At 45.8% G+C, this 26,927-nt stretch overlaps 2 protein-coding genes across 4 annotated transcripts; one reads left to right on the top strand and one right to left on the bottom strand.

Annotated features, from left to right (window-relative positions):
* Positions 1-2,185: 2,185 nt before the first annotated feature.
* On the top strand, positions 2,186-12,427 carry RPL7L1 (ribosomal protein L7 like 1). Of its 3 annotated transcripts, none has more exons than XM_007972538.3 (7): positions 2,186-2,523; positions 3,456-3,561; positions 5,752-5,915; positions 6,911-7,048; positions 8,604-8,713; positions 8,881-9,095; positions 9,774-12,427. In XM_007972538.3, exons 1-6 carry the CDS (start codon positions 2,483-2,485, stop codon positions 9,087-9,089), a joined length of 768 nt encoding a protein of 255 aa, XP_007970729.1. In that variant the 5' UTR covers positions 2,186-2,482; the 3' UTR covers positions 9,090-9,095; positions 9,774-12,427. The 3 variants fall into 3 exon arrangements, with proteins under 3 accessions (XP_007970729.1, XP_007970730.1, XP_072862094.1); XM_007972539.3 differs by having other exon boundaries at positions 2,227-2,523; positions 8,935-9,095; XM_073005993.1 differs by having other exon boundaries at positions 2,284-2,523; positions 5,755-5,915.
* A 672-nt stretch (positions 12,428-13,099) lies between these two features.
* On the bottom strand, positions 13,100-13,601 carry PEX39 (peroxisomal biogenesis factor 39). Its single transcript, XM_038005668.2, is given in 2 exon segments — positions 13,100-13,183; positions 13,185-13,601. Coding segments are annotated over 2 exon segments (309 nt in total). The 5' UTR covers positions 13,410-13,601.
* Between the last annotated feature and the right edge of the window lie 13,326 nt (positions 13,602-26,927).

Consider the following 26,927-nt stretch of genomic DNA (forward strand, 5'->3'; position numbering starts at 1 on the left):
TTGTTTTGAGACAGATTCTGGCTCTGTTGCCCAGGCTGGAGTACAGTGGCATAATCTCGGCTCACTGCAACCTCTGCTTCCCAGGTTCAAGCAATTATCGTGCCTCAGCCTCCCAAGTAGCTGGGACTACAGGCATGTGCCACCATGCTCGGCTAATTTTTTTATTTTTAGTAGAGTCAGGGTTTTGCCATGTTGCTGACGGTGGTCTTGAACTCCTGAGCTCAAGTGATCTGCCCGCCTCAGCCTTCCAAAGTGCTGGGATTACAGGTGTGAGCCATCGGGGCCCGGCTGGAGTATTGTTAACCCTAAAATTCCTCCTCCCTTTGATATTATTGATACCACAGACTCTACCTTTTATCCATAGACAGGAAAAATCACAAAACATTTAACTTTTTGCTTTTTTGTTTACTATTTAGTGAATGTCTTACACTTTGATGACCCTTGTATTTTGCCTCTTTACAAAGACACATGGTGAGGTGCTGAAAGAGAATGAGCCTCCCTCTTTCAGTGTGTGACCCTGAATACTGGGTTGTCCTGACACTTATTCATCAGAAAGTGACCTGTGCCCATGGCAGTCTTTCCGGTTGGACTAGTTACATGGCAACACGAGGCCTTTAGCTGCCACCAGTATCAGTATCAATAGTGCCAAAATCAAGAAATTGGTGCTAGACCCTTAGGATCAGTGATGAGCAAGCAGTCATGGTTCCTGCCCTCCTAGTATCGTGTGGAAGAAATATTAAATATATAATAATGTCCTGAGGGAAATCAGACACTAGAGTCTTACTAGTCAGCCCATAGACCGGTAGCACCAGTGTCATTCCGAAGCCTGTTGAAATGCAGAATATTGGCTGGGCGCGGTTGCTCACGCCTGTAATCCCAGCACTTTGAGAGGCCAAGGCGGGAGGATCACAAGGTCAGGAGATCGAGACCATCCTGGCTAACACGGTGAAACCCCGTCTCTACGAAAAATTAAAAAAATTAGCCGGGTATGGTGGTGGGCGCCTGTAGTCCCAGCTGCTCCGGAGGCTGAGGCCGGAGAATGGCGTGAACCCGGCAGACAGAGCTTGCAGAGAGCCGAGATCATGCCACTGCACTCCAGCCTGGGGGACAAAGCAAGACTCCATCTCAAAAAAAAAAAAAAAATGCAGAATATCAACTCCCCACCCGGCTTCCTGGATAAAAATCTGTATTTTAGTAAAATCTTCAGATGACTCCTATTCACTATTAATGCTTGAGAAGCGCTGCTCTGGAGGTTTGCAGAGATAAGACTTGTGTTGTTTTTCAGGATTTTTAATTTTAAAAAATTATTATTTTTTTTTTGAGACACTCTTGCTCTGTCACCCAGGCTGGAGTGCAGTGGCACAAACTGGGCTCATGCAGCCTCCGCCTCCCGGGACTTCAGGCGCGAGCCACCACGCCCAGCTAATTTTTTGTATTTTTAGTAGAGACAGGGTTTCACCATCTTGGCCAGGCTGGTCTCCAACTCCTGACCTCAAGTGATCCACCTGCTTCAGCCTCCCAAAGTGCTGGGATTACAGGTGAAAGCCACCGGCTCCGGCCTACTTTTTCAGGATTTTATATAGACCGGGAGGGAAGAACGCATATTCCAGGTGATGACAGCTGTATAACGGTTTTATTTTCATTCCTTTTTTTTTTTTTTTTGAGATGGAGTCTTGCTCTGTCGCCATGTTGGCCAGGCTGGTCTCGAACTCCTGACCTAAGGTGATCCTCCCGCCTTGGCATCCTAAAGTGCTGGGATTATAGGCGTGAGCCACCGCGCCCGGTGTGTATAACGGTTTTAGATGGCAAGGAAGCAAGTTGTACTTTTCGGTCCAGCAGTAATAGTAACAAACATAGTGCTGACAGACACTGCTAAACGCTTTACGCTTTATATAATCTCCTGTAATCCTCGTAACGCCATTAGGTAGACCTATTATTACTGTATACCCATAGGTAATGAAGAGGGGTTAAATAACGTCTTCAAGGATCCATCGACGGAGCCAAGCAGACGGAATCGCAGCTACCTGTTTTACCACTCTGAGTCCTCAACAAACACTTGCACCTACATGTGAGAGCCAAAACCATAGCCTCCAAATTTTTCCACAGACCGAAAATTTGTTTCGCGCAATTTGTCTGTCTTCCTCCTCAGAGATGCAGCAGAGCCGCGCCGGAAGTGCGGCGCCTTCGCTAGAGCGGACGCCATAGGTGCATTGTGGGAAGTACTTTATTGTCCACAGCCAAGCTGCTTGTGATGAAACTGTAACTTACAAAAAAAAGGGCTGGGTTTTGCAAATGATACAGGCTCTAAAAACCCTGGAAGCGCTGCAACTTTTGGCAGGAATCGGGGTTAGCAGGACCTCAGCGACTCACTGCGGCTAAGTGAACGCTGACTGTCTGGGTCCTCCAGCGTGAGTTAGAACAGACATCTCTATGGTCAAGGAAACAGAGCGAGTGCTGTCTTCCCCATGTGTTGGGGTTGCGCATGATCAGTAGCTGCACCACTAGAAAGATGGCGGAGCAAGAGTGAGTGGGGCTTTGAATATCTGGAATTGGGTGTTGAGTATCTGGTGCCATCCACGGTGTTTATGCCTCGGTGGCGGATTCTTGTGGGCTCTAGGAATAGAAAAAGCCACAGTTTACAAAGGGTGGGGATGAGGAGCCGTAGCGCTGTGGCGGAGGAGGGAGGGGACCGCGGTCAATTTCGGATTATCTAGAGAGGCGAGGATTGACTTCAGGCAGCGGGCTGGAGTGCCACAGCTGAATTCACCCAGCCTGACAAGTATTAACCCTGCAGATAGGTCTGCGCCCACCCCAACCCCATGGGGTTTTACTAGATTCGTCGCTGCTAGTGCCTATGAAGAGCTGTGGCAGTGAAAATCCTGTTAACTTACAGGAACGCAGAGGCTAAAGGGTTCATTACTTTTCATTACTTCGAGGCATTGGGGATGAGTGAATATTAGGGGTACATTTTGAGGCCTGGAGTCAGAAACCGCAGGTTTCAGGGGAATCTTTCTTCAGACACTTGAAAACAGTAATGTTCCCTGAAGCCCAGGATATTGACTTGGTTTGGAAATCCATTGAATGTTCGTTTTCTTTGTTGTTGTTGTTTATTTTTTTGAGACGGAGTCTTGCTATGTCGCCCAGGCTGGAGTGCAGTGTCGCAATCTCGGCTCACTGCAACCTCCGCCTCCCGGATTCAAGCGATTCTCCTGCTTCAGCCTCCGGAGTAGCTGAGATTACAGGCGTGCGCCACCTCGCCAAGCTGATTTTTTGTTTTTGGTAGAAACGGGGGTTTCACCATGTTGGTCAGGCTGGTCTCGAACTCCTGACCTCAGGTGATCCCCCCCTCCCCAACCTCGGCCTCCCAGAATGCTGGGGTTATAGGCTTGACCCACCGCGCCCAGCCAAGTGTTCGTTTTCTAAATGTTATCTCTGATCTCAATTTTCTGCATCAGGCAAAGAAAAATCCCTTTGGTTCCAGAAAATCTGCTGAAAAAGAGGAAGGCTTATCAAGCCCTCAAAGCCACCCAGGCAAAGCAGGCACTTTTGGCAAAGAAGGAGGTAATGGCGGGGAACCAAGATAAAGTAATTAGAATTTGTATTAGGTGAGTTTTATCCAGCATGTGTTGGACTACATTTGGTATTTACGAGCTCCCCGCGACAGTTTGACAAACCAGGTATAGTTGTTTCTCAGTGTCCTTAGGGGGTTGGTTCCAGGACTCCCACAGATGCCTAAATCTGAGACTGCTGAAGTCCCTTATATAAAATGGTTGTAGTATTCGCATATAATCTGTACTCCTTCCGCCTGTGTAATTTAAATTCTCTCTGGATTACTTAATAGGTTTTTTTTTTTTTGAGGCAAGAGTCTCACTGTGTTCTGGAGTGCAGTGACACAGTCTCGACTGACTGCAACCTCTGCCTACTGGGCTCAAGCAATTCTCCTTCCTCAGTCAACCAAGTAGCTAGGATTACAGGCATGTGACTAATTTTAGCTAAATTAGCCACGGCTAATTTTTTTTTTTATTTAATTTAATTTTGTTCTGTTTTTGAGACAGAGTCTCACCTGTCTCGCAGGCTGGAGTACAGTGATGTGATCTCGGCTTACCACAACCTCCGCCTCCCGGGTTCAAGCGATTCTCCTGCGCCAACCTCCCAAGTAGCTGGGATTACAAGGATGTGCCACCATGCCCTGCTAATTTTTGTATTTTTAGCAGAGACGAGGTTTCACCATGTTGACCAGGCTGGTCTGGAACTCATGGACTCAAGTGATCTACCCACCTCGGCCTCCCAAAGTGCTGCAATTACTGGCATCAGCCACCCCACATGGCCACCGGCTAATTTTTGTATTTTTAGTAGAGATGTTTTAACATGTTGGCCATGCTGGTCTCAAACTCCTGGCCTCAAGTGATCCACCCACTGGCCTCTCAAAGTGCTGGGATTATAGACCTGAGCCACCCTCCCTGGCCTGGGTTACTGATAGCTAATACAGTGTACATAATGTATTTTTAAAATTTGTATTTCTTTTTACTGTTTGTTTGTTTTGTTTTGTTTTTTCATTTTTTTCCCCTGAATTTTTTTTCTTTTTTTTTTCTTTTTTTTTTTTCAAGAGGTCAGTGGGGCGCAGTGGCTCACGCCTGTAATCCCAGTACTTTGGGAGGCTGAGGCAGGTGGATTACTTGAGGTCAGGAGTTCAAGACCAGCCTGGCCAACATGGTGAAACCACATCTCTACTACAAATACAAAACATTAGATGGGCACTGTGGCATGTGCCTGTAATCCTAGCTACTCAGGAAGCGAGGCAGAAGAATCGCTTGAACCCAGGAGGCGGAAGTTGCAGTGAGCCAAGATTGTGCCACTGCACTCCAGCCTGAGTGACAGAGCGAGACCCTGTCTCAAAAAAAGAAAAAGTGGGGTCTTTGACTGGGTATGGTGGGTCACGCTTGTTATCCCAGCACTTTGGGAGACTGAGGCAGGTGGATCACCTGAAGTCAGGAGTTCAAGACCAACCTGGCCAACAAGGTGACCCTATCTCTACTAAAAATATTAAAATTAGCCAGGTGTGGTGGCACATACCTGTAATCCCAGCTACCTGGGAGGCTGAGGCAGGAAAATTGCTTGAACCCAGGAGGCAGAGGTTGCAGTGAGCCGAGATCGCATCACTGCACTCCAGCCTGGGTGACAGAGCGAGACTCCATCTCAAAAAAAAAAAAAAAAAAAGGAGTGAGGTATTCTGTTACCCAGACTAAGTGCAGTGGCAGGATCATAGCTCATTGCAGCCTTGAATTCCTGGGTTCAAGAGAACCTCCTGTCTCAGCCTCCTGAGTAGCTGGGACTACAGGTGAGCCACTGTGTATGTGCTCCTCAGAAGTATTTTCCATCTGGGGTTGGTTGAATCACAGATGCAGAGCACCAAGTGTATATGGTGTATGTCTTCCTTTAGCAAATATTTAACACCTGCAGGCCAATGCTGGCGTTGAGTTTAAGGAAGCTTGTTAGTAAGCATTAATTAATATCATGCAAACTAATTTTTTGTTTGTTAATTATTTTTCCCAGTAATTCCCAAGTTTACTCAACTCCACCTTTACTTTGGTTTCTCATTTTTCCCTTATATGAAAATAGAGAATATTGCTTTGCTCTACATTGTAGAACACGGGGAAATAAGCTCTATCAGTTGTCACTCATGAATTACTGTTCTAAAAGTAAAAATGTATGGAGGCACAAGATGATAATGATGGTCTGTCTTCTCTGTAGCAGAGGAAAGGAAAAGGGCTCAGGTTTAAGCGACTGGAATCATTCCTACATGATTCCTGGCGGCAGAAACGTGACAAGGTGCGTCTCAGACGACTAGAAGTGAAACCTCATGCCTTGGAATTGCCAGACAAACATTCCTTGGCCTTTGTTGTACGCATCGAAAGGTAAGGAACTGGTGTCTTTCTAATTGCATGAGTCTGGGGCAAACCGTTGCTTAAGCTTTAGACCCCTTTCTAGGAAGATAATAAGCCCCAAGCCACTCAGCCAAGTCATGCTGGGATGTCAGGGTAGAGCACAATTTAGTCTGCAATATTTGGAAGACCTTAGACAGATAGACTTGAAAATAAGTGCTCACTAGGGAGAGGGGGTTGCGGACACCCTCTCTAAAGCAGGAACTTCTACCTGAGACCTGAAAGATGTGAAAGGCGTTCACCAGTGTTGGGAGACTTTCCGGGCATATGTGCTGAAGTCCTGAGGTGGGGAAAGCAAGGCATCATTCTAGGAACTGAAACAAGGCTGAGTGGATGAAGCATATTCAGTGAAGGGGAGACATTTTTCCTCAGTTAGTGGAATTTTCGCAACCCCCTGCCCACCTCATGTGCAACTCTACTTGCTGTTTCCCCTACCCAATCACCCAAACTAGAAACCTGTGACTTTTGCATATTTTTATGAGCTCTGTCCTTTGTAGCCTTCTACCACTGCTCGTATTTTTCCTAAACTATTGTATTAACCTTCCTCCTGGATTTCCTTGCCTCTAGTGTCATACTGTGATCTATCCCATACACTGCCCTTGGTGATTGTCAGAAAGAAATCTGGTCTTGTCTCTTCTACTTAAAATCTTCAGTAGCTTTTACTGCCCGTAAAAGCATATCCAGCTTCCTTAGCTGGACATGCGTAGACCTGCATACCACCACTCCCTCAACCCCTGAAACACACACAAGTTCAGGGACTGTCTCTGTGTTTCCATAGCATTCCAGGCATTGCTCCACATCATGAAAGGATTGGTTTTCATAACTCCCTCCCACTAAACTGAGCTCTTTAAGGCACAGTCTCTGTGTCTTACTCCAGATTACCCAGTGTAGTGACCTCGCATGTTGTGCTTGCTGGACTGACATAAACTGGAGGGAGTCTGTCTGACTTCTGTTGCTGTTCATTTCAGGATTGATGGCGTGAGTTTATTGGTGCAGAGAACCATTGCAAGACTTCGCCTAAAGAAAATTTTTAGTGGTGTCTTTGTAAAAGTCACCCCCCAGAACCTAAAAATGCTGCGTATAGTGGAACCTTATGTGACCTGGGGGTGAGTGAGGTTTTCCATGTGAATTCACATTAGATTTCTATTTGAGCGTGTCAGGCTGCACCAGGTATTGCTCTCCAGGGCTCATGTTGCTGTAGAAGGGACATTTTGCTGTGACCTCAGCCAGCCTGAAATCAGTGGGTAGCTGTAACAACCATGGGACACGGGGTAGGGAGGGGTCTTAAGAGTACCATGGGCCGGGCGCGGTGGCTCAAGCCTGTAATCCCAGCACTTTGGGAGGCCGAGGCGGGGCGGATCACGAGGTCAGGAGATCGAGACCATCCTGGCTAACACAGTGAAACCCCGTCTCTACTAAAAAATACAAAAAAAAACTAGCCGGGCGAGGTGGCGGGCGCCTGTAGTCCCAGCTGCTTGGGAGGCTGAGGCAGGAGAATGGCGTGAACCTGGGAGGCGGAGCTTGCAGTGAGCTGAGATCCGGCCACTGCACTCCAGCTTGGGCGACAGAGCGAGACTCCGTCTCAAAAAAAAAAAAAAAGAGTACCATGGTAGGGCTGGTGCCGTCGTAGGCTAAGGCTCGGTCAAGGAGAGATCGGTTCTTGGAAGTCTTAAAGCAGAGCTAAAGGCAGTGCTTGTATAAGAGTAGTATTCTTGGCCGGCCATGGTGGCTCGTGCCTGTAATCCCAGCACTTTGGGAGGCCGAGGCGGGTGGATCACAAGGTCAGGAGATTGAGACCATCCTGGTCAACATGGTGAAACCCCTGTCTCTACTAATAAATACAAAAAAAAATTAGCCAGGCCTGGTGGTGTGTGCCTGTAGTCCTAGCTACTCGGGAGACTGAGGCAGGGGAATCGCTTGAAGCCAGGAGGCGGAGGTTGCAGTGAACTGAGAGAGATTGCGCCACTGCACTCCAGCACGGCGACAGAGCAAGACTCCATCTCAAAAAAAAAAGCCCGGGCACAGTGGATCACGAGGTCAGGAGATCGAGACAATCCTGGCTAACATAGTGAAACCCCATCTCTACTAAAAATACAAAAAAAATTAGCCAGGCATGGTGGCGGGCGCCTGTAGTCCCAGCTACTCAGGAGGCTGAGGCAGGAGAATGGTGTGAACACGGGAGGTGGAGCTTACAGTGAACCGAGATTGCACCACTGCCCTCCAGCCTGGGCAACTGAGCAAGACTCCGTCTCAAAAAAAAAAAAAAAGAGTAGTGTTCCTCAAACATTGAAACCCAACAAAAACTTGGGATTTCATTTCCAACTCTTGCACTATCTTGAGTTAGAGGGTCACCTAAGGCCAGAGTCCTAGCCCCTGAGCTAAGCTAGGACATTGTTTCTGTTTTGTTTTTGTTGGTGATATTTTCCCTGGTGAACATTTATATCCATAAATTTAAATTTCTAATTATGTAAGTGGGGTCACTTCGGTTCTTTATTAGGAATATTTCCAAGCATTTCAGCTGGAATGTGATTGCAGAACACTTGCTCGTTGGGAGAAGTGGGTATGTGGGAGAATCTCTCCAACCTCTCCTCAGCCAGGCTGCAGGATTGGTATGTAGTGTGCCAGGTGCTGGTGAAAGCCGTGCTTTATTTTCCCATATAGATTTCCAAATCTGAAGTCTGTCCGAGAACTCATTTTGAAACGTGGACAAGCCAAGGTCAAGAATAAGACCATCCCTCTGACAGACAACACAGTGATTGAGGAGCACCTGGGTGAGTGCTACAGCTTAGGGTCATCTGGGGCAGAAAACCAGAGTCTTTGAAGCTTTGATGTGAGATTCAGGTTGTGTTCTTGGGGTCCCAAGAGTCTGCCAGAGTGCCCAGCTTAGTATATGCTGGATACATGTTGATAAAGGAATCTGTGCTTTTGTGTTTCTTAGGGAAGTTTGGTGTCATTTGCTTGGAAGACCTCATTCATGAAATTGCCTTCCCAGGGAAGCATTTCCAGGAGATCTCATGGTTCTTGCGCCCTTTCCACCTCTCAGTGGCCCGACATGCTACCAAAAATAGAGTGGGCTTCCTCAAGGAGATGGGCACACCTGGCTATCGGGGTGAACGCATCAATCAGCTCATCCGCCAGCTGAACTAGACCCAGGTGAGGCAGGGCTGAAAATTGCCCTTGGGTTGACTTTTGATGGGCCATGCCTTGCCACTTTACAAATTCTTTTTGCATTTACTAGTATTTAAGAGTAACCTTGAGATTGGGAGGAGAAAGGAGGCTAGTACAAATAGATAGAGACCTGCTGGGATTGATGAATGCCTGATTAGGACATGGAGCTATGCATAGCCTGAGTTATAGGCTTAAAGATGTCGAGTAACTAAAAACTATTGCTGGCCAGGCGCGGTGCTCATGCTTGTAATCCCAGCACTTCGGGAGGCCAAGGCGGGCAGACCATGAGGTCAGGAGATTGAGACCATCCTGGCCAACATGGTGAAACCCTGTCTCTACTAAAAATACAAAAATTAGGTGGGTGTGGTGGCGCATGCCTGTAGTCTCAGCTACTCAGGAGGCTGAGGCAGGAGAATCGCTTGAACCTAGGAGGCAGAGATCGCAGTGAGCCAGGATCACACCACTGCACTCCAGCGTGGGTGACAGAGCGAGACTGTCTCAAAAAAAAAAAAAACTGTACTGCTGCGGTCATTTAGATGGAAATGGGGAAAGACCAATAATAATAACTGATTTCAAAAAGGACTTGAAGATGTGAATCATCTATTTTGCTGAAGAAATCTTAACTCTGAAATTACTTTTTATTGCTGTTGTTATTGCTTTCAGGTGTCAAACTGCGGTAAATTTTTATCAATGAAGTGGAAGCCTGTGTTTAATTGTTTTGGGAATTTTTATCAAGTATCTTCAGAGAAGATTATTTCCTGCTTTATCTTCAAAAACTGGAAAGGAAGGGTCAAAGAAAAGACAGTAGCTGGCCAGGCGTGATGGCTCACGCTTGTAATCCCAACACTTTGGGAGGCTGAGGCGGGCAGATCACCTGAGGTTGGGGGTTCGAGACCAGCCCGACCAACATGGAGAAATGCCGTCTTTAGTAAAAATACAAAAATTAGCCGGGCATGGTGGCATATGCCTGTAATCCCAGCTACTCAGGAGGCTGAGGCAGGAGACTTGCCAGGCGGAGGTTGCAGTGAGCCGAGATCATGCCCTTGCACTCTAGCCTGGGCAACAAGCGAAACTCTGTCTCAAAGAAAAGAAAAGACAGTAGCTTATGTTCATGGCAAGCATCTCTCATCACACTCCAGTTCCAAAGAAAAATTCCAGTGTTTTCTACATTGGGTACTGCATCGTCTGAAATCAGCACATTCCGTGAAGGAAGGAGTCCTGCTTTGTTGCATCTATCTTAGGGTTTAATGTTGGTAAATGAGTCACTCTAGCATTTGTACAAGGCTCCCTAAGACTCCTGCAGCAGTTGACCAAGCCCAAGGACATAATTGAATCTGGAGCGTCCTAGGGCCTTGTTTTGAAAAAGACTTGAAATACACATAGGAAGAAAGGCATACAAATAAATGTTCACTTGTCTCTGCTGTGAGTCTGTGTTCCAACTTTTCAGTGATGGCTTTGAGAGCTCTCAAACTTGACTGGCTCTAAGTGTATCTGGAGGCTTTTGTATCCTAACCTGAAACTGGCTTAGTACTTTTTCCTAAAAGCTCAGGATTTGAGAATGAGGACCCCTTCGCCAGGAAAACATGTATACACTCAAAATTTTGCTTGCAGTTCTAGGGTGTTTAGACCCTTCTCAGATACCTGTGCACCTTATGGGTTTTGTTTTTCTCTGTTTTGAGACAGTCTCACTCTGTTGCCCAGGCTGGAGTGCAGTGGCGTGATCTTGGCTCATTACAGCCTCCACCTCCTGGGTTCAAGTGATTCTGCCTCAGCCCCTCGATCAGCTGGGATTACATGCATGTACCACCATGGCTGGCTAATTTTTGTATTTTTAGTAGAGAGGGAGACAGAGTTGCACCAGTTGACCAGGCTAGTCTCCTGACCTCAAGTGATCCACAAGCCTGGGCCTCCCAAAGTGCTGGGGTTACAGGTGTGAGCAACCGCGCCCGGCCCTTGTGTACTTTATGCGAGGAAGTCCTGCTTTTAATCGGGATTGGTCATGCAGGCCCTGATCTTGCTACTCTGGTTCCATGTCCTATGGAAGAACAAAGTTTACCAAGATAGATTTTTCCCTTCATGGTGGCATAGTGTTACCCCCTGCACCATCTCTAACTCAGAAATCCCCACCATTTCTTCCCCTGGGCTTCAGGATAGAATTACCTGGTTTCTCTGATGATCAGCACCCTTTCTTCAAACCCAAATCAGGAAGGAATGAACAATTTTGTTTGGCATGGGTGAAATTAGCACTGTTTGGCTCGGTAGGCCCCAGACAGGCAGGCAGCTTAATTTTTTCCTTGTGTATTCTAGTCTTCAGAAGTATTGCCTTTTGTACTGCTGGTAGTGACATAGTAGATAGTAGACCAGTAACTGGGCATCTGGGGATTTTAATCCTGACAACAGTGGATCTGATTGTGTTTTTCATTAGTGTCCACCCCAAGTGGGTCATCCTGCTACTCCCTTCACTTAGTTGCCCCTCACTTGCCATCTGAGCAATTGGCAAGGATGTGCCAGGCCTAGGTTAAACTTGGAAACATGTTTGACCATTCTGTTCCCTGGTCCTTTCAGATCAGTTTGGCTGCAATTTTGGCTCCTGGGACCCTCAAGCATAGCTGGGAAATCAAGTTAGAGGTGTAACTTCCTTAAAACGTGCCAGCTTAGGCTGGGCGTGGTGGCTCACGCCTATAATCCCAGTACTTTGGGAGGATGAAGCAGGCGGATCACCCGAGATCAGGAGTTTGAGACCAGCCTGATGAATATGGAGAAACTCTGTCTCTACTAAAAATACAAAATTAGCTGGGTGAGGTGGCACGTGCTTGTAATTCCCAGCTACTTGGGAGGCTGAGGCAGGAGAATTGCTTGCACCCAGGGAGGCGGAGGTTGCAGTGAGCCAAGATCAGGCCATTGCACTCTAACCTAGGCAACAAAAGCAAAACTCTGTCTCAGAAAAAAAAAGTACCAGCGGATGAGGTAACTAGACTGGTTCTCTCCAGAGGTAACCTGCCAAGAAGAGATGCTGTAGATGTTACTCTTATACTGTAAAACATTGTGAAATCGGATTACTTTAAAATGATGTATTACAAAGTTATGGAAAAAAGCAGTTGTGACTATGGAATCCCAAGGCTTATATCCCAGCTCTGTCTACACTAAATATAAGTACAGTGTTTCCACTCTGTCCATAAAATGGGAGCTAATACCCTCCAACCTGTGTGCCTGACATGATGGCTAAAAGGATTAAGCAAAACAAGAGTTTGTAATTTACTCTGTCAGAGCAAACTACTGGTAAATAAAAGGGAGTAAGTTGACTAAAAAATAAAAAATTCTGATAAAACAAGTTTGTAATTTATAATTGTATACAAATAAAAGATGTTACAAAAATTGTGCACTTCTATATATGTACCATGACATAACTAATTCGTTGAACAAGTTGTGAGACAATCCTTATTTCTGAGAAAAGGTAGACCTGTTACATCATCTGTGGGTTAGGGTATGCTCATGTCAGCACATACTAGGTATGTTCTAGCTTTTGTAGAGAAAGTAAAATCTAGTGTTGACTAAGTAGGTGCACTGAGCCAGGTAGCCTGTTTAACATAAAAGGACTGATTTCAGGGTGGCTGTGGGAGCCTTTCCAATGCTCTAAGTCTCTAGCCCCTTGCCTGATCCAGCTGATTCCAAGAGCCACGATTTTAGTCTTTCTTGGTTGGCTTTTTAAAATGCTTTGGGCTTTCCTTTAACGTATCTTCAAAATCATTGTGGGGCCAAATTAATCATAAAACCTTTTATTACACATTTTATTACATATAAGGACTGAAACAGGATTTTTCTTAACTGTATCACGGTCCAGAAATGCAAATGCAAAACCCCCATAGTGGCTGCAGGAGCAAGTCCAGTTGAGACAGGTCAGGACCAAAGCATAAAAGATGAGTAACTGAATGGCATACGGGGTCCTGTAGCCACGACCTCCAGATCGCCGCCGCGAAGGACCTGGAACCTCAGGAGCCAGCTGTATGTCATGAAGAAGGTGCAGTCGCTGCCTCAGCCAAGCCAGGCTCCGCCGGGGCCGTTCCTATCCTGAGTGAGGGTCGGAGGAGGAAGGGACTCAGCCAGTGCCGCGGCCTCCCAGGGCTTGGGCCTCCGCGGGAGCCGGGACGCTGTGGGTTCGCCGTGTATCGCCGCGATGTGGCGTCTCTCCAGACCCGGGAGCTCCCGGCCCTGCTGGACCAGCTGCAGGAGCTGCGCCAGGGTAACCGAAGCCGGGACCGGGGCCGGGGCCGAGCAGCGGGAACTGCGAGGACGCTCCATGTCATGTCGGGTCGCGAAGCCTGAGCCGCCTGCAGTTCGGGAAAGCGAGCACTTCCGGGCGGAATGGATGCAACCACCACGGGGGGACGGGGGAAGGAAAGGGAGGCTGTAGACCGTACCAAGCCGGCCCAGAACTGGGGGAGCACTTGAGAACTCTGACCAGCGCCCTGCAGAAACGCTTTAGAAGCGTCCACGATTTAGCCAAACCAGAGTGCCCAACGTACCCGCCAAAGAAGAAGGGACGGACGCGCCAAAACTTGAAGGCTAGCATAGGACAGAACATGCCTGCGGACGCGCTGCTGCGGGCAAAAAGACCCATACATGCATAGGCACCGAGCACATGCCCATTTTCATGCACAACCACGGGAGCGCATGCAAGGATTCCGATACAAGGCATGGCAGAGGACAATCCCCATCCTAGGCTCCGCAGCACGGGACAAAGCCTAACTGCAGAGTTGTTCCCAGGGGCCTCAGGAGTGACACCACCACCAAGCCACGCCACTCTCTTAGTTATTATTATTGTTTTGTTTTGTATTGTGTTGTGTTGTTTTAGACGGAGTCTCACGGTCTGTCGCCCAGGCCGGAGTGCAGTGGCGAGATCTCAGCGCACTGCAACCTCCTCCTCCTGGGTTCAAGCAATCCTCAGAGTCCCTAGTGCCTCAGCCTCCCTAGTAGTTGGGGGGTACAGGTATCTGCCACCAAGCCCAGCTAATTTTTGTGTTTTTAGTAGAGACAGGGTTTCGCCATGTTGCCTAGGCTGGTCTCGAACTCCTGACCTCAAGTGATCCACCCGCTTCGGCCTTCCAAAGTGCTGGGATTACAGGTGTGAGCCACCCACCCAGCCAGAGCCTCACCACCCTCTTCACACATCCTGCCATCCTTCAATTCTTAGTGGTCCCAGAGAAGATAGAAGTTGAAGGCAGGTCAGATGTGCTACAGCTGCTCTGACTGCTCGGAAAGTCAGGTTTTTAAATTATCAAAAGTGGCCGGGCATGGTGGCTCACACCTGTAATCCCAGCACTTTGGGGGGCCAAAGCAGGTGGATCTCGAGGTCAGGAGTTCAAGACCAGACTGACCAACATGGTGCAACCCCGTCTCTACTAAAAATACAAACATTAGCTGGGCATGGTGGCACACACCTGTAATCCCAGCTACTCAGGAGGCTGAGGCAGGAGAATCGCTTGAACCCGGGAGGCGGAGGTTGCAGTGAGCTGAGTTTGCGCCACTGCACTCTACCCTCAGCGACAAAGCAAGACTCCGTCTCAAAAAAAAAAAAAAGTGTCAAAAGCTAGACTGATCTGGTGAACATCACCTTAATCAAAGAATCAAAGCTTAATGGTCAGGTGTGGTGGCTCACACCTGTAATCCCAGCACTTTGGGAGGCAGGTGAATCACAAGGTCAGGAGATCAAGACCATCCTGACTAACACAGTGAAACCCCGTCTCTACTGCAAATACAAAAAATTAGCTGGACGTGGTGGCAGGCGCCTTTAGTACCAGCTACTCGGGAGGCTGAGCCAGGAGAATGGTGTGAACCCAGGAGGTGGAGCTTGCAGTGAGCCAAGATCACGCTACTGCACCCCAGCCCGGGCGACAGAGCAAGACTCCGTCTCAAAAAAAAAAAAAAAAATTAAAATTTAAAAAAAAAAGATAAAGAAAAAGCTAAGAACTACCCCAGATTAAAGGAGACATAAAAAATAAATACAGGCCGGGCGCGGTGGCTCAAGCCTGTAATCCCAGCACTTTGGGAGGCTGAGACGGGCGGATCACGAGGTCAGGAGATCGAGACCATCCTGGCTAACACGGTGAAACCCCGTCTCTACTAAAAATTACAAAAAATTAGCCGGGCAAGGTGGCGGGTGCCTGTAGTCCCAGCTACTCGGGAGGCTGAGGCAGGAGAATGGCGTGAACCCGGGAGGCGGAGCTTGCAGTGAGCTGAGATCTGGCCACTGCACTCCAGCCTGGGAGACAGAGCGAGACTCCGTCTCAAAAATAAATAAATAAATAAATAAATAAATAAATAAATAAATAAATACAGGCCAGATACAATGGCTCATGCCTTTAATCCTAGCACTTTGGGAGGCTGAGGTGGGCAGATTGCTTGAGCTCAGGAATTCAAGACCAGCCTGGGCAATATAGCAAAACCCTATCTCTACTAAAAATACACACACACACACACACACACACACACACAAATAGCCGAGCATGGTGGTGGACAACTGTAGTGCCAGCTATTCCGGAGGCAGTAATTGAAGAATTGCTTGAACCTGGGGAGGTGGAGGATGCAGTGAGCTGTGATTGCCAGCACTTCAGACTGGGAGACAGAGTGAAACTGTCTCCAAAAATAAAATATAAATAAATAAATACAATGAGTGATCCTGGATTAGATGCAAGATTGTGTAGGGGAGATCAGCTCTAAAGGACATTTTACCCTTGGGGAAATTTGAATATGATCCATATATTAGATGATAGCGATATATCAATGTTAAATTTATCAAGTGTGATAATTGTGGTTATGTGCGGGAATTACCTTGTTCATAGGAGATACATTTTGAAGTATTTAGAGGTGAAGTGTCATTATGACAGAGAGAAAGCAAATGTGGCAGAATTGCTAAGAATTAGTGAATCCACATGAGGGTTGGAAACTTGTTAAAATAAAAAGTTGGGGTAGACTGGGTGCAGTGGCTCATGCCTATAATCCCAGAACTTTGGGAGAGGCCAAGGCAGGAGGATCACTTGAACCCAAGACTTCAAGACCAACCTGGGCAACATAGTGAGACCTCCAAAACACAAAAATTAGCTGGATGTGGTGGCACACACCTGTAGTTCCAGCTACTCAGAAAGCTGAGGCTGGAGGATCACTTGAGCCCAGGAGGTCGAGTCTGCAGTGAGCCAAGATTGTTCCACTGCACTCTAGCCTGGGCAACAGAGACTCTGTCAAAAAAAAAAAAAAAAAAAAAAAATTTGGGGTTGGGATCACTTGATAAGAGCTTGAGAAGCCAGCCTGGAGGAAACTGACCGTATTGAGTGTTGTATAATAAAGAATTTTGAAGGGGTGGCCTGCCCCTCCACACCTGTGGGTATTTCTCATCAGGTGGGACGAGAGACTGAGGAAAGAAATAAGGCACAGAGACAAGGTATAGAGAAAGAACAGTGGGCCCAGGAGACCGGCACTCAGCATACGGAGGACCTGCACCGGCCCCGGTCTCTGAGTTCCATCAGTATTTATTGATTATTATTTTCACTATCTCAGCAAGGGGAATGCAGCAGGAGAACAGGGTGATAGTGGGGAGAAGGTCAGCAAGAAAACACGTGAGCAAAGGAATCTGTGTCACAAATAAGTTCAAGGGAAGCTACTATGCCTGGATGTACACATAGGCCAGATTTATGCTTCTCTCCACCCAAACATCTCAGTGTGGTAAAGAATAACAGAGCAGCATTGCTGCCAGCATATCTTGCCTCCAGCCACAGGGCGGTTTTCTCCTATCTCAGAATAGAATGAATGTACAATCGGGTTTTATACCGAAACATCCCTTTCCCAGGGGCATGCAGGAGATAGAAGCCTTCCTCTTATCTCAACCACAAGAGGCCTTCCTCTTTTACTAATCCTCCTCAGCACAGACCCTTCACGGGTGTCGGGCTGGGGGACGGTCAGGTCTTTCCCATCCCACGAGGCCATATCTCAGGCTGTCTCAGTGGGGAGAAACCTTGGACAATACCCGGCTTTCCTGGGCAGAGGTCCCTGTGGCTTTCGGCAGTGCATTGTGCTCCCGGTTAATCGAGAATGGAGAATGGCGATGACTTTTACCAAGCATACTGCCTGCAAACATATTGTTAACAAGGCACATCCTGCACAGTCCTAGATCCCTTAAACCTTGATTCCATACAACGCATGTTTCTGTGAGCACAAGGTTGGGGCTAAACTTACAGATTAACAGCATCTCAAGCCGAAACAATTGTTCAGGGTACAGATCAAAATGGAGTTTCTTATGGCTTCCTTTTCTACAAAGACACAGTAACAGTCTGATATCTCTTTATTTTCCCTACATATCCCCCTTTTCTTTTTGACAAAACCCACCATGGTCATTATGGCCCATTCTCGCTGGTCGCTGTCTCTTCTGAGCTGCTGGCTATACCTGTAGACTAACAACAGACAGAACAGGCATACAAGCATTAATATGAAATTTACAGGCCGGGCGCGGTGGCTCAAGCCTGTAATCCCAGCACTTTGGGAGGCCGAGATGGGCGGATCACGAGGTCAGGAGATCGAGACCATCCTGGCTAACACGGTGAAACCCCGTCTCTACTAAAAACACAAAAAACTAGCCGGGCGAAGTGGCGGGCGCCTGTAGTCCCAGCTACTCGGGAGGCTGAGGCAGGAGAATGGCGTAAACCCGGGAGGCGGAGCTTGCAGTGAGCTGAGATCCGGGCACTGCACTCCAGCCCGGGCGACAGAGCAAGACTCCGTCTCCAAAAAAAAAAAAAAAAAAAAAGAAATTTACAATAGTGGAACTTCTGATGGTTTTTACCCAAGTGATGGGGTTAAGATTTGTGAGGCCATCAGTAGCTTTCACGATTGCCTCAGTTCCTGGCACCAAATTTAAAATGGCTTTCAGTGCCTCAAAAATTTGTTATTTTAATTTTGAAATATCTAAAGTAAGATTATCTTCTCTTCCTTGTAGCTGGTATCTAACCATGTCCCAGTGATGCTCAGACTCATTATAGGCTCGGGGTGTAATACAAAAATCTGACGTATTCCAGTCACACTGTAACTGAAAAAGATGTCCCAAGCTCATGAGCCTATTTCCCATCCAAATGACGGTTCGTCTAAGATCATTAATTTGGTTTGCCAATTTTTGATTTATTTAGGTCTGAGAATTCCACAATTTTGAAGAATTCTTTACATATTCTGCAGTTTGAACAGAGGAGTGCAAAGTAATTCCAGCAGCCGCAGCAGTAGCTGTGACTGCAATAAGGCCCATAATCCCTGCAATCAAAGTAAAAATGAATCGTTTGGATCTAGTTAGAATTCCTTTTAATACTTCCGTTAAAATATGGATGGATGGCGAAGCCTCCCACGGTCGGTCCAAGGACACAGGGATCCACACGCCCTCTCTTGCCCTCACTCACAGAATACGGTGCTGCCAATTAAAAATCGAATCAATCCAAGTAAACAATCAACAATTTTCACAGGTTATAGTTTGGGAATCTGGTTTAATAACTATGTTTTCTACAACTAGCAGATAAGGGGGTTTTACACAACTTTGTAAAGGAATTGTCAGATTGGAATTTAGGTTGATAGTATAATATGGCTTATGATTTCTTATTTCTATAGCTTGATTTCCAGACCAAATTCTAATGTGGTGCGAGGCCACAGTAAGCTTCCATAATTTTTGGATGTTTAGGACCAGTAACGGGACTAACTAACTTTGGTCAAGGTGATGAAATTCCCTTTTTACCCCATTTCCATGGATAGGGTGATTCTAACCTTCTATAAACCTGATCCAGCCTTTTTTTTTTTTTTTTTTTTTTTTTTTTTTGAGGCGGAGTCTCGCTCTGTCGCCCAGGCTGGAGTGCAGTGGCCGGATCTCAGCTCACTGCAAGCTCCGCCTCCCGGGTTCCCGCCATTCTCCTGCCTCAGCCTCCCGAGTAGCTGGGACTACAGGCGCCCGCCACCTCGCCCGGCTAGATTTTTGTATTTTTTAGTAGAGACGGGATTTCACCGTGTTAGCCAGGATGGTCTTGATCTCCTGACCTCGTGATCCGCCCGTCTCGGCCTCCCAAAGTGCTGGGATTACAGGCTTGAGCCACCGCGCCCGGCCCAGCCTTTCAATTAAATCATTGTCATAGGCCAGATTAATGGGCCAGATGGATGGGGCCTGTGAACATGAGTGAGTCTGGCCTGTACAATGATAATATAATTGGCCTCGAGAGGCTCAGTCTATAATAGTTCCAAATTCATTGTTTTGTAATACCACTGCAGTATCAGCCACACATTCTTCCCAAACTAAGGCTTCTGGGCTTTTTGATTCTTTGGGAATTTCCTTGGGGCAAGGCTTCCCCTTAGGCCTAGATTTTAATGATCTTTGATAAGAAGGGTCCTATAAATTATTTATCTGTGACCCTAGTGACAGTCCCCTTACCATGTGATAAGTAAATCTACTGGTGGCACTGATAGCAGGTACTTCTACCAACCAATTTTGGGTTGTAGGCATTAAACATCCTGGTGCCTTCCCTAGGCAAATAGTAGGATAATGATACCCAATGGGAACATTTATCATCATTCCTTGTTCTTTAGGTTGGGCAGGGCAACGATCATCTGTGGGGCCTGGTACCCATGCACTATTATTAACATACACTTCAATAAAATTATCCATCCATGTGACTAACTGAATTAAGGGCAGGAAAGGCACATAGGCCCAGTAAGTATAATTAGTTGCAGCTGCTCCTGCAGACATGGGGAGACTTACCACCGTTGATACAATCATCAAAGCTGCAAGCAGCATATTCTCTGAAGTTCGTGTTACCCTTGTGTTCTTTAGGCTTTTTTTAGCTAACTGTGTCAGCTTCTTTAACCGGGCCCAAGTCGGCAGCTCCGCTTCCTTGGTGGATGGCAACTTCATCTGTTCTTCTGATATAACCATTTTGTTTACCTGGAGAGTTGATGATGCTCCATTGCAGGTTTTCTGTCTCCGCGGAGGCGCTTTTCTTCGCATCTCCAACGGGTTCATTGTAGAACTTTAAATGTCTAGTGGGTATCCAAACAGGAAGCTGATTTTCTCCTGGTGAAACACAAGCAAAGCCTCTCTCCCATGTTATCGCCTTCCTTATTTCCCATGTCTTATTTTTGTTATCTTCCCACCAAATCAGTTTTCCTTCTTGTGGGCTGTTCTTTTTACCAGTAAAATGTTGTTCTGCAGAAGTGATGGTCTGATTTCTATAAATGTTTAAAAAATTTAAAGTCTAAAATGCTAGATTAAGTTGCATCTGGGGAGTGTTATACTCCTTACTGTCTTTTTCCTTTTTTTGTTTAACCAATTGAGCTTTGAGTGTTCTATTAATTTTTTCAATTACGGCCTGTCCTTGGGAATTGTAGGGGATTCCTGTTGTATGTGTAATTTTCCATTGATTTAAGAATTTTTGAAATGTTTTACTATAGTATCCTGGCCCATTATCCATTTTAATTTTTTTTGGAACCCCGATGACAGCAAAACAAGATAATAAATGTCTTTTAGCATGTGAAGTACTTTCTCCTGTCTGGCAGGTTGCCCATACAAAATGTGAATAAGTATCAACTGTCACATGGACAAATGACAATTTTCCAAATGAAGGCACATGTGTGACATCCATTTGCCATAACACATTAGGACATACACCTCTGGGATTAACTCCTGCCTCCTGAGTGGGCAGGTGTAGGACTTGAGTGCAATGTTGTACGATTTTTTTTGCCTGTTTCCATATAATACCAAATTTATTTTTTAGTCCTGTTGCATTTACATGAGTCAAGGCAGGAAGTTCTTGTGCTTCCATGAATGCAGATGATACTAGCAAGTCAGCTTGTTCATTTGTTTTAATTAAAGGCCCTGGTAAATTAGTATGTGCTCAAATATGAGTAATATAAAATGGGAAATTTCTTTTTCTTACAGTTAGTTGTAACAAATTAAACAGCTGGTTTAACTGATCATCTATACCATATTTGATTAGGGCTGTCTCAACATCCTTTGTAGCCTGTACTACATCTGCAGAATCTGATACAATGTTAACAGGCTGATTAAAATCTTGTAACACTGTAATGACAGCAACCAACTCTGCTCCTAGAGCGAAGTGATATTAAGTTTCAATGACTCATTCTTTTGGCCTGGTGTAAGCCCTTTTCCACTGCTGGAACCATCAGTAAACGCTGTCAGAGCATTTTCTAAAGGTTTATGTCTGGTAATTTTAGGTAAAATCCAAGTAGTCAATTTTAAAAACTGGAAGATTTTTGGTTTTGGTTAATGATTGTCAATAATTTCCACAAAATCAGCAAGACCAATCTGTCCTGCACCAGAATTGATAAAGGCTTGTCTAACCTGTTCCTTGTTTAAAGGAACAATGATTTTATCTGGGTCACTTCCACACAGTTTTATTATTCGTAATCTTGCCTGACCAATTAATGTAGCCATTTGCTCCAAGTACAATGTAAAAGTCTTAATCGTACTATGAGGAAGGAAGGACCACTCCACAAGATCTGTGTTTTGAACAATAATGCCTGTTGGAGAATGTGCAGTAGCAAAAATCAAAAGTTGGGGTGGGGCTAAGTGATCTATTCTATTTACTTGTGCTGACTGAATTTTATTCTTCAACTAATTCAATTTCTTTAGTTGCCTCTGGAGTTAATGTTCTTTTACTGTTCAATTCTGGATCCCCTCTTAAGATAGAGAACAAATTTGACATGGCATAAGTAGAGATGCCTGGAGTTGGCTGAATCCAATTAATATCTCCTAGCAATTTTTGAAAGTCATTTAATGTTTTTAATGTGTCTTTTCTTATTTCTATTTTTTGTGGTTTAATTTTCCTTTCCTCTACCTGCATTTCCAATGGAAAGGAGTAGAGGTTTGAATCTTATCAGATGCTATTGTCAATCCTGGGTTTGCAACCTCTGTCTGCAGAAATGTGTAACAGTCGATTAATTTGTCTCTCATTTCTGCAGCACACAAAATATCATCAATATAATGAATGATATCACAGTCTAAAAAAATTTGTCTCTAACTGGTTGAAGAGCTTGAGCTACAAAAATCTGACAAGTAGTTGGACTATTGATCTTTCCCTGAGGTGACACTTTCCACTGAAACCTGGTGGCTGGTTCTTTATTATTTATGGCTGGTATAGTAAAAGCAAATTTTTCAAAATCCTGTTTTGCCAGAGAAATGGTAAAAAAGCAATCCTTCAGATCAATTATAATTAAAGGCCAATCTTTGGGGATCATGGCCAGAGAGGGTATCTCGGGTCGGACAGCCCCCAAGGGTTGAATTACAGCATTAATGACTCTATAAGTCGTTCAGCATGCGCCATCTGCCAGATTTTTTCTGAATTCCAAACACAGGAGAATTCCAAGGTGAAAATGAAGGCTCAATATGTCCCTTTTCTAATTGTTCCTTTGCTAATAAGTGTAAAGCCTTCAGCTTTTGTTATGGTAGCAGCCACTGATTTACCCATACAGGTTTTTTTGTTTTCCAAGTTAATGGAATGGGTTTTGGAGGCTCTACATTGGCCGCTCCTAAAAAGGATACCCTACTCCTTTTCTTTTTTGATTTTTTTCAGCCTCAATTGGGACTTTAATGCCATCTTCATTCTTTCCTAGTCCCTTTTCAGGGAGATATCCCATTTTACTCATGATTTTTTGACTCGTGGGGCTGTATAGGGAGGCTGGAATAGTAATCTCTGCATGCCATTGTTGTAACAAGTCTCGGCCCCATAAATTAATTGGAATAGAAGGGATCATAGGTTGAACTGTACTTTCTTGATTATCAGGTCCTAGACAATGTAAAATCGTGGCACTTTGATACACTTCTGAGGCGGTGCCTACACCGATGAGTCCTGTAACAGGCTATTGTTTAGGCCAATTTTTTGGCCATTGATTTAAGGCGATGATAGCAACATCAGCCCCAGTATCCACTAACCCTTCAAACTGCTTTCCCTGAATAGTGACTGTACACACAGGTCTATCCTCTGAGACCTGACTAGCCCAATAAGCAGCTTTTCCAGCAGGGTTGGTATTTCCAAACCCTCTTGTTCTTTCCGTTTTGTTTTTCCCAATTTTAATATAAGGCAAAAGCAGTAATTGAGCAATTCTATCACCTGGATTGGTGCTCCAGGGACCAGTGGAGCTGATCACTAACTGAATTTCCCCTTTATAATCTGAATGAATTACCCCAGTATGAATTTGGACTCCCTTCAAATTTAGACTTGATCTCCCTAAAATAAGGCCTACCATCCCTTCTGGCAGCAGGTCATATACCCCTGTAGGAATCTTTTGCAGGGGCTCTCCAGGGAGTAAAGAAACCATTTGAGTGGAACATAAATCTGCTGCTGCTCTGCCTGCTGTGGCGGTGGACAGCTGTTGTATTGTTGTAATTGGCTGACTCCCTGATGTGGTGGTATTTGCTGCCGGGGTTGTGGTCCCTGAAAACCCTGAGGAACAAAGAGCTGAATTGGGAATGCCCCAGTTTGTTGCGGGGCCTGAAGCTGGCTCCTCTTTCCATTTCCCCAACAATAGTTGCCCATCTTTATCAAATTTAGAATGACATTGATTAGCCCAATGTTTTCCTTTTCCACATTTTGGACACAGGTCAAGTGGCTCTTTATTTTTTGCCGTAATAGCTTGATTTATTATATTCTGTTTACTTAAGACTGGGCAACTCCTTTTCAGATGACCGATTTGGCTACAATTATAACATTTTTTCCCAAATGTTCTAACTTGTCCTCCTAAAGTGACTCCCATCATTGCTTGAGCCATTAGCATTGCCCTTATGCATAGCTCCTCCAATCCCATCACAAGCCTTCACATATTCTATAATTTCATTAACTTCTGCTGGAACTTTTCTTTTTAATGACTTCATGGCCAATTGACATTCTGGATTTGCATTTTGATAAGCCATTAATTCTACAAAAACTTTTCGGGTGTTATCATCTGTAATAGATTTTTGAGCAGCATCTTGCAACCTTGCCACAAAGTCTGGATATGGCTCTTTAGAGCCTTGTCTAATTGAATTAAAAGAAGGGCAGGCGGTTCCTGGGTCCTGAATTTTTTCCCAGGCCCTGAGGCAAATAGCCCTTAGTTGTTCAATAGCCTCATTCTACATTGCTGTTTGTTGGATAATAGTGCTCCAATTTGGACCTGTTCCTAGCAATTGGTCTCCATCTATATTAACAGTGGGATTAGTAGCCTAATTTTTCGTACCTGTTCTTGTACTCCATCAATCCACCAGGTTTTAAACTGTAGAAACTGAGAGGGTGAAAGGGAAGATTTAGCGAAAATTTTCCAGTCATGGCCGGGCACGGTGGCTCAAGCCTGTAATCCCAGCACTTTGGGAGGCTGAGACGGGCGGATCACGAGGTCAGGAGATTGAGACCATCCTGGCTAACACGGTGAAACCCTGTCTCTACTAAAAAGTACAAAAAACTAGCCGGGCGAGGTGGCGGGCGCCTGTAGTCCCAGCTACTCCGGAGGCTGAGGCAGGAGAATGGCTTAAACCCAGGAGGCAGAGCTTGCAGTGAGCTGAGATCCGGCCACTGCACTCCAGCCTGGGCGACAGAGCCAGACTCCGTCTCAAAAAACAAAAAAAAAAATTTCCAGTCATAAGGAATGAGTCTATTTCCATGAACAATGGAATCTAATAATGTTCTCATATAAGGGGAGTTGGGTCCATATTGTTTAACTCCTTGCTTCATATCTTTTAACATTTTCATAGTGAAAGATTCATATCTAGCCTCAGTTCAGACAGACGCTCCTGCTTGAGTCCCTTTCCTGGCCGGTATCGGTTTTAAAAGTACCCGGAACTCCCATGCCTCAAGATCTATTTTCTGGCTTTATCAATGATTTCATGCAGTGTACTACCTTGTCCACTAGGTGGTGGTGTAGGATTAAACACCACCGCCATGGGTTGCTGTTACGGTGCCCTGCTATTTGGCACAGGACATACCGCTTTGAACCTCTGGAGGCGGCCGATACTGACGCTTGGCTAGCGGCCGGTATTTATAAACTATCGGCGGTCGAGTCATATTTTCTACTGGCTGATATTGTGGATACTGCATCTGAATTGGCATTGCTGGGATAGAAACTCTATCCTTTTCTACTTGATATTCTCGGGGTTTGTACTTGTCTAACCTGCCTTTGAGGTTGTAATGTTACAGGTATCTGAACCCAGGAGGAGGAGTTGATGGCCATCATGCTTTAGGCTCTGATGGCCCCAATAATTCTGGACCTCCTTCCCCCAGTTTTGATGACTCAGGATATATTACCTCCTGTAATTGATTGTAGTCAACATTTTGTGTTGACTGAGCCATTACAGATTCTGCTACATATTTACAATGTGAACTTTCCGTTCCTTTCCTGAACTCTGTCCCTGCCTCTTCTTCACAATCTATTACACAGCCTTCAGGGGCAGCAGAAACTGAAATGCTATCTTCTTCTGTTTGAAATGGTTCTGAAGTTGCTTTAATAATGGCCCAATTGGCCGGGCGCGGTGGCTCAAGCCTGTAATCCCAGCACTTTGGGAGGCCGAGACGGGCGGATCACGAGGTCAGGAGATCGAGACCATCCTGGCTAACATGGTGAAACCCCGTCTCTACTAAAAATACAAAAAAATAAGCCGGGCGAGGTGGCGGGCGCCTGTAGTCCCAGCTGCTCGGGAGGCTGAGGCAGGAGAATTGCGCGAACCCGGGAGGCGGAGCTTGCAGTGAGCAGAGAGCGGGCCACTGCACTCCAGCCTGGGTGACAGAGCGAGACTCCGTCTCAAAAAAAAAAAAAAAAAAAAAAAATAATGGCCCAATCATTCCATATTGTAAGTGGGATGATTTTACCTTCCCTATTTGCTTGTTTTAATTCTTTGCCAATTTTTTCCCAATCTTTTAGATCTAAGGTTCCCTGTTCTGGAAACCAGGGGCAAAATTGTTCTATTGTTTGACATAGCATAATTAGATTTTCTGTAGAAGCTCTAACTCCCCCTCTTCTTAAAATAATTTTAATGAAGCTGAGATAAGAGGCATATTTACTTTCAGTTTGTCCCATTGTTACCTGGGTTCCTCTGAGTGCACAAGCTTACCGCAAGGCTGACCAGGGACGTACTCAGGAATCTCTCATGGACTCGTCCTCAAAAGCTCACGTTCTTAGCGTACCTTCACCTTAGAGAAAGGCACCCACGTTGTGCGGCAGGTGAAGGGGGGCCTGCCCCTCCACACCTGTGGGTACTTCTCATCAGGTGGGATGAGAGACTGAGAAAAGACATAAGGTACAGAGACAAAGTATAGAGAAAGAACAGTGGGCCCAGGAGACCGGCACTCAGCATACGGAGGACCTGCACCGGCCCCGGTCTCTGAGTTCCATCAGTATTTATTGATTATTATTTTCACTATCTCAGCAAGGGAAATGCAGCAGGAGAACAGGGTGATAGTGGGGAGAAGGTCAGCAAGAAAACACGTGAGCAAAGGAATCTGTGTCACAAATAAGTTCAAGGGAAGCTACTATGCCTGGATGTACACATAGGCCAGATTTATGCTTCTCTCCACCCAAACATCTCAGTGTGGTAAAGAATAACAGAGCAGCATTGCTGCCAGCATATCTTGCCTCCAGCCACAGGGCGGTTTTCTCCTATCTCAGAATAGAATGAATGTACAATCGGGTTTTATACCGAGCATTCCCAGGGGCATGCAGGAGATAGAAGCCTTCCCCTTAGACGCAAGAGGCCTTCCTCTTTTACTAATCCTCCTCAGCACAGACCCTTCATGGGTGTCAGGCTGGGGGATGGTCAGGTCTTTCCCA

Source organism: Chlorocebus sabaeus, chromosome 17 (genome assembly GCF_047675955.1).
Source record: "Chlorocebus sabaeus isolate Y175 chromosome 17, mChlSab1.0.hap1, whole genome shotgun sequence".
Lineage (NCBI taxonomy): Eukaryota > Metazoa > Chordata > Mammalia > Primates > Cercopithecidae > Chlorocebus > Chlorocebus sabaeus.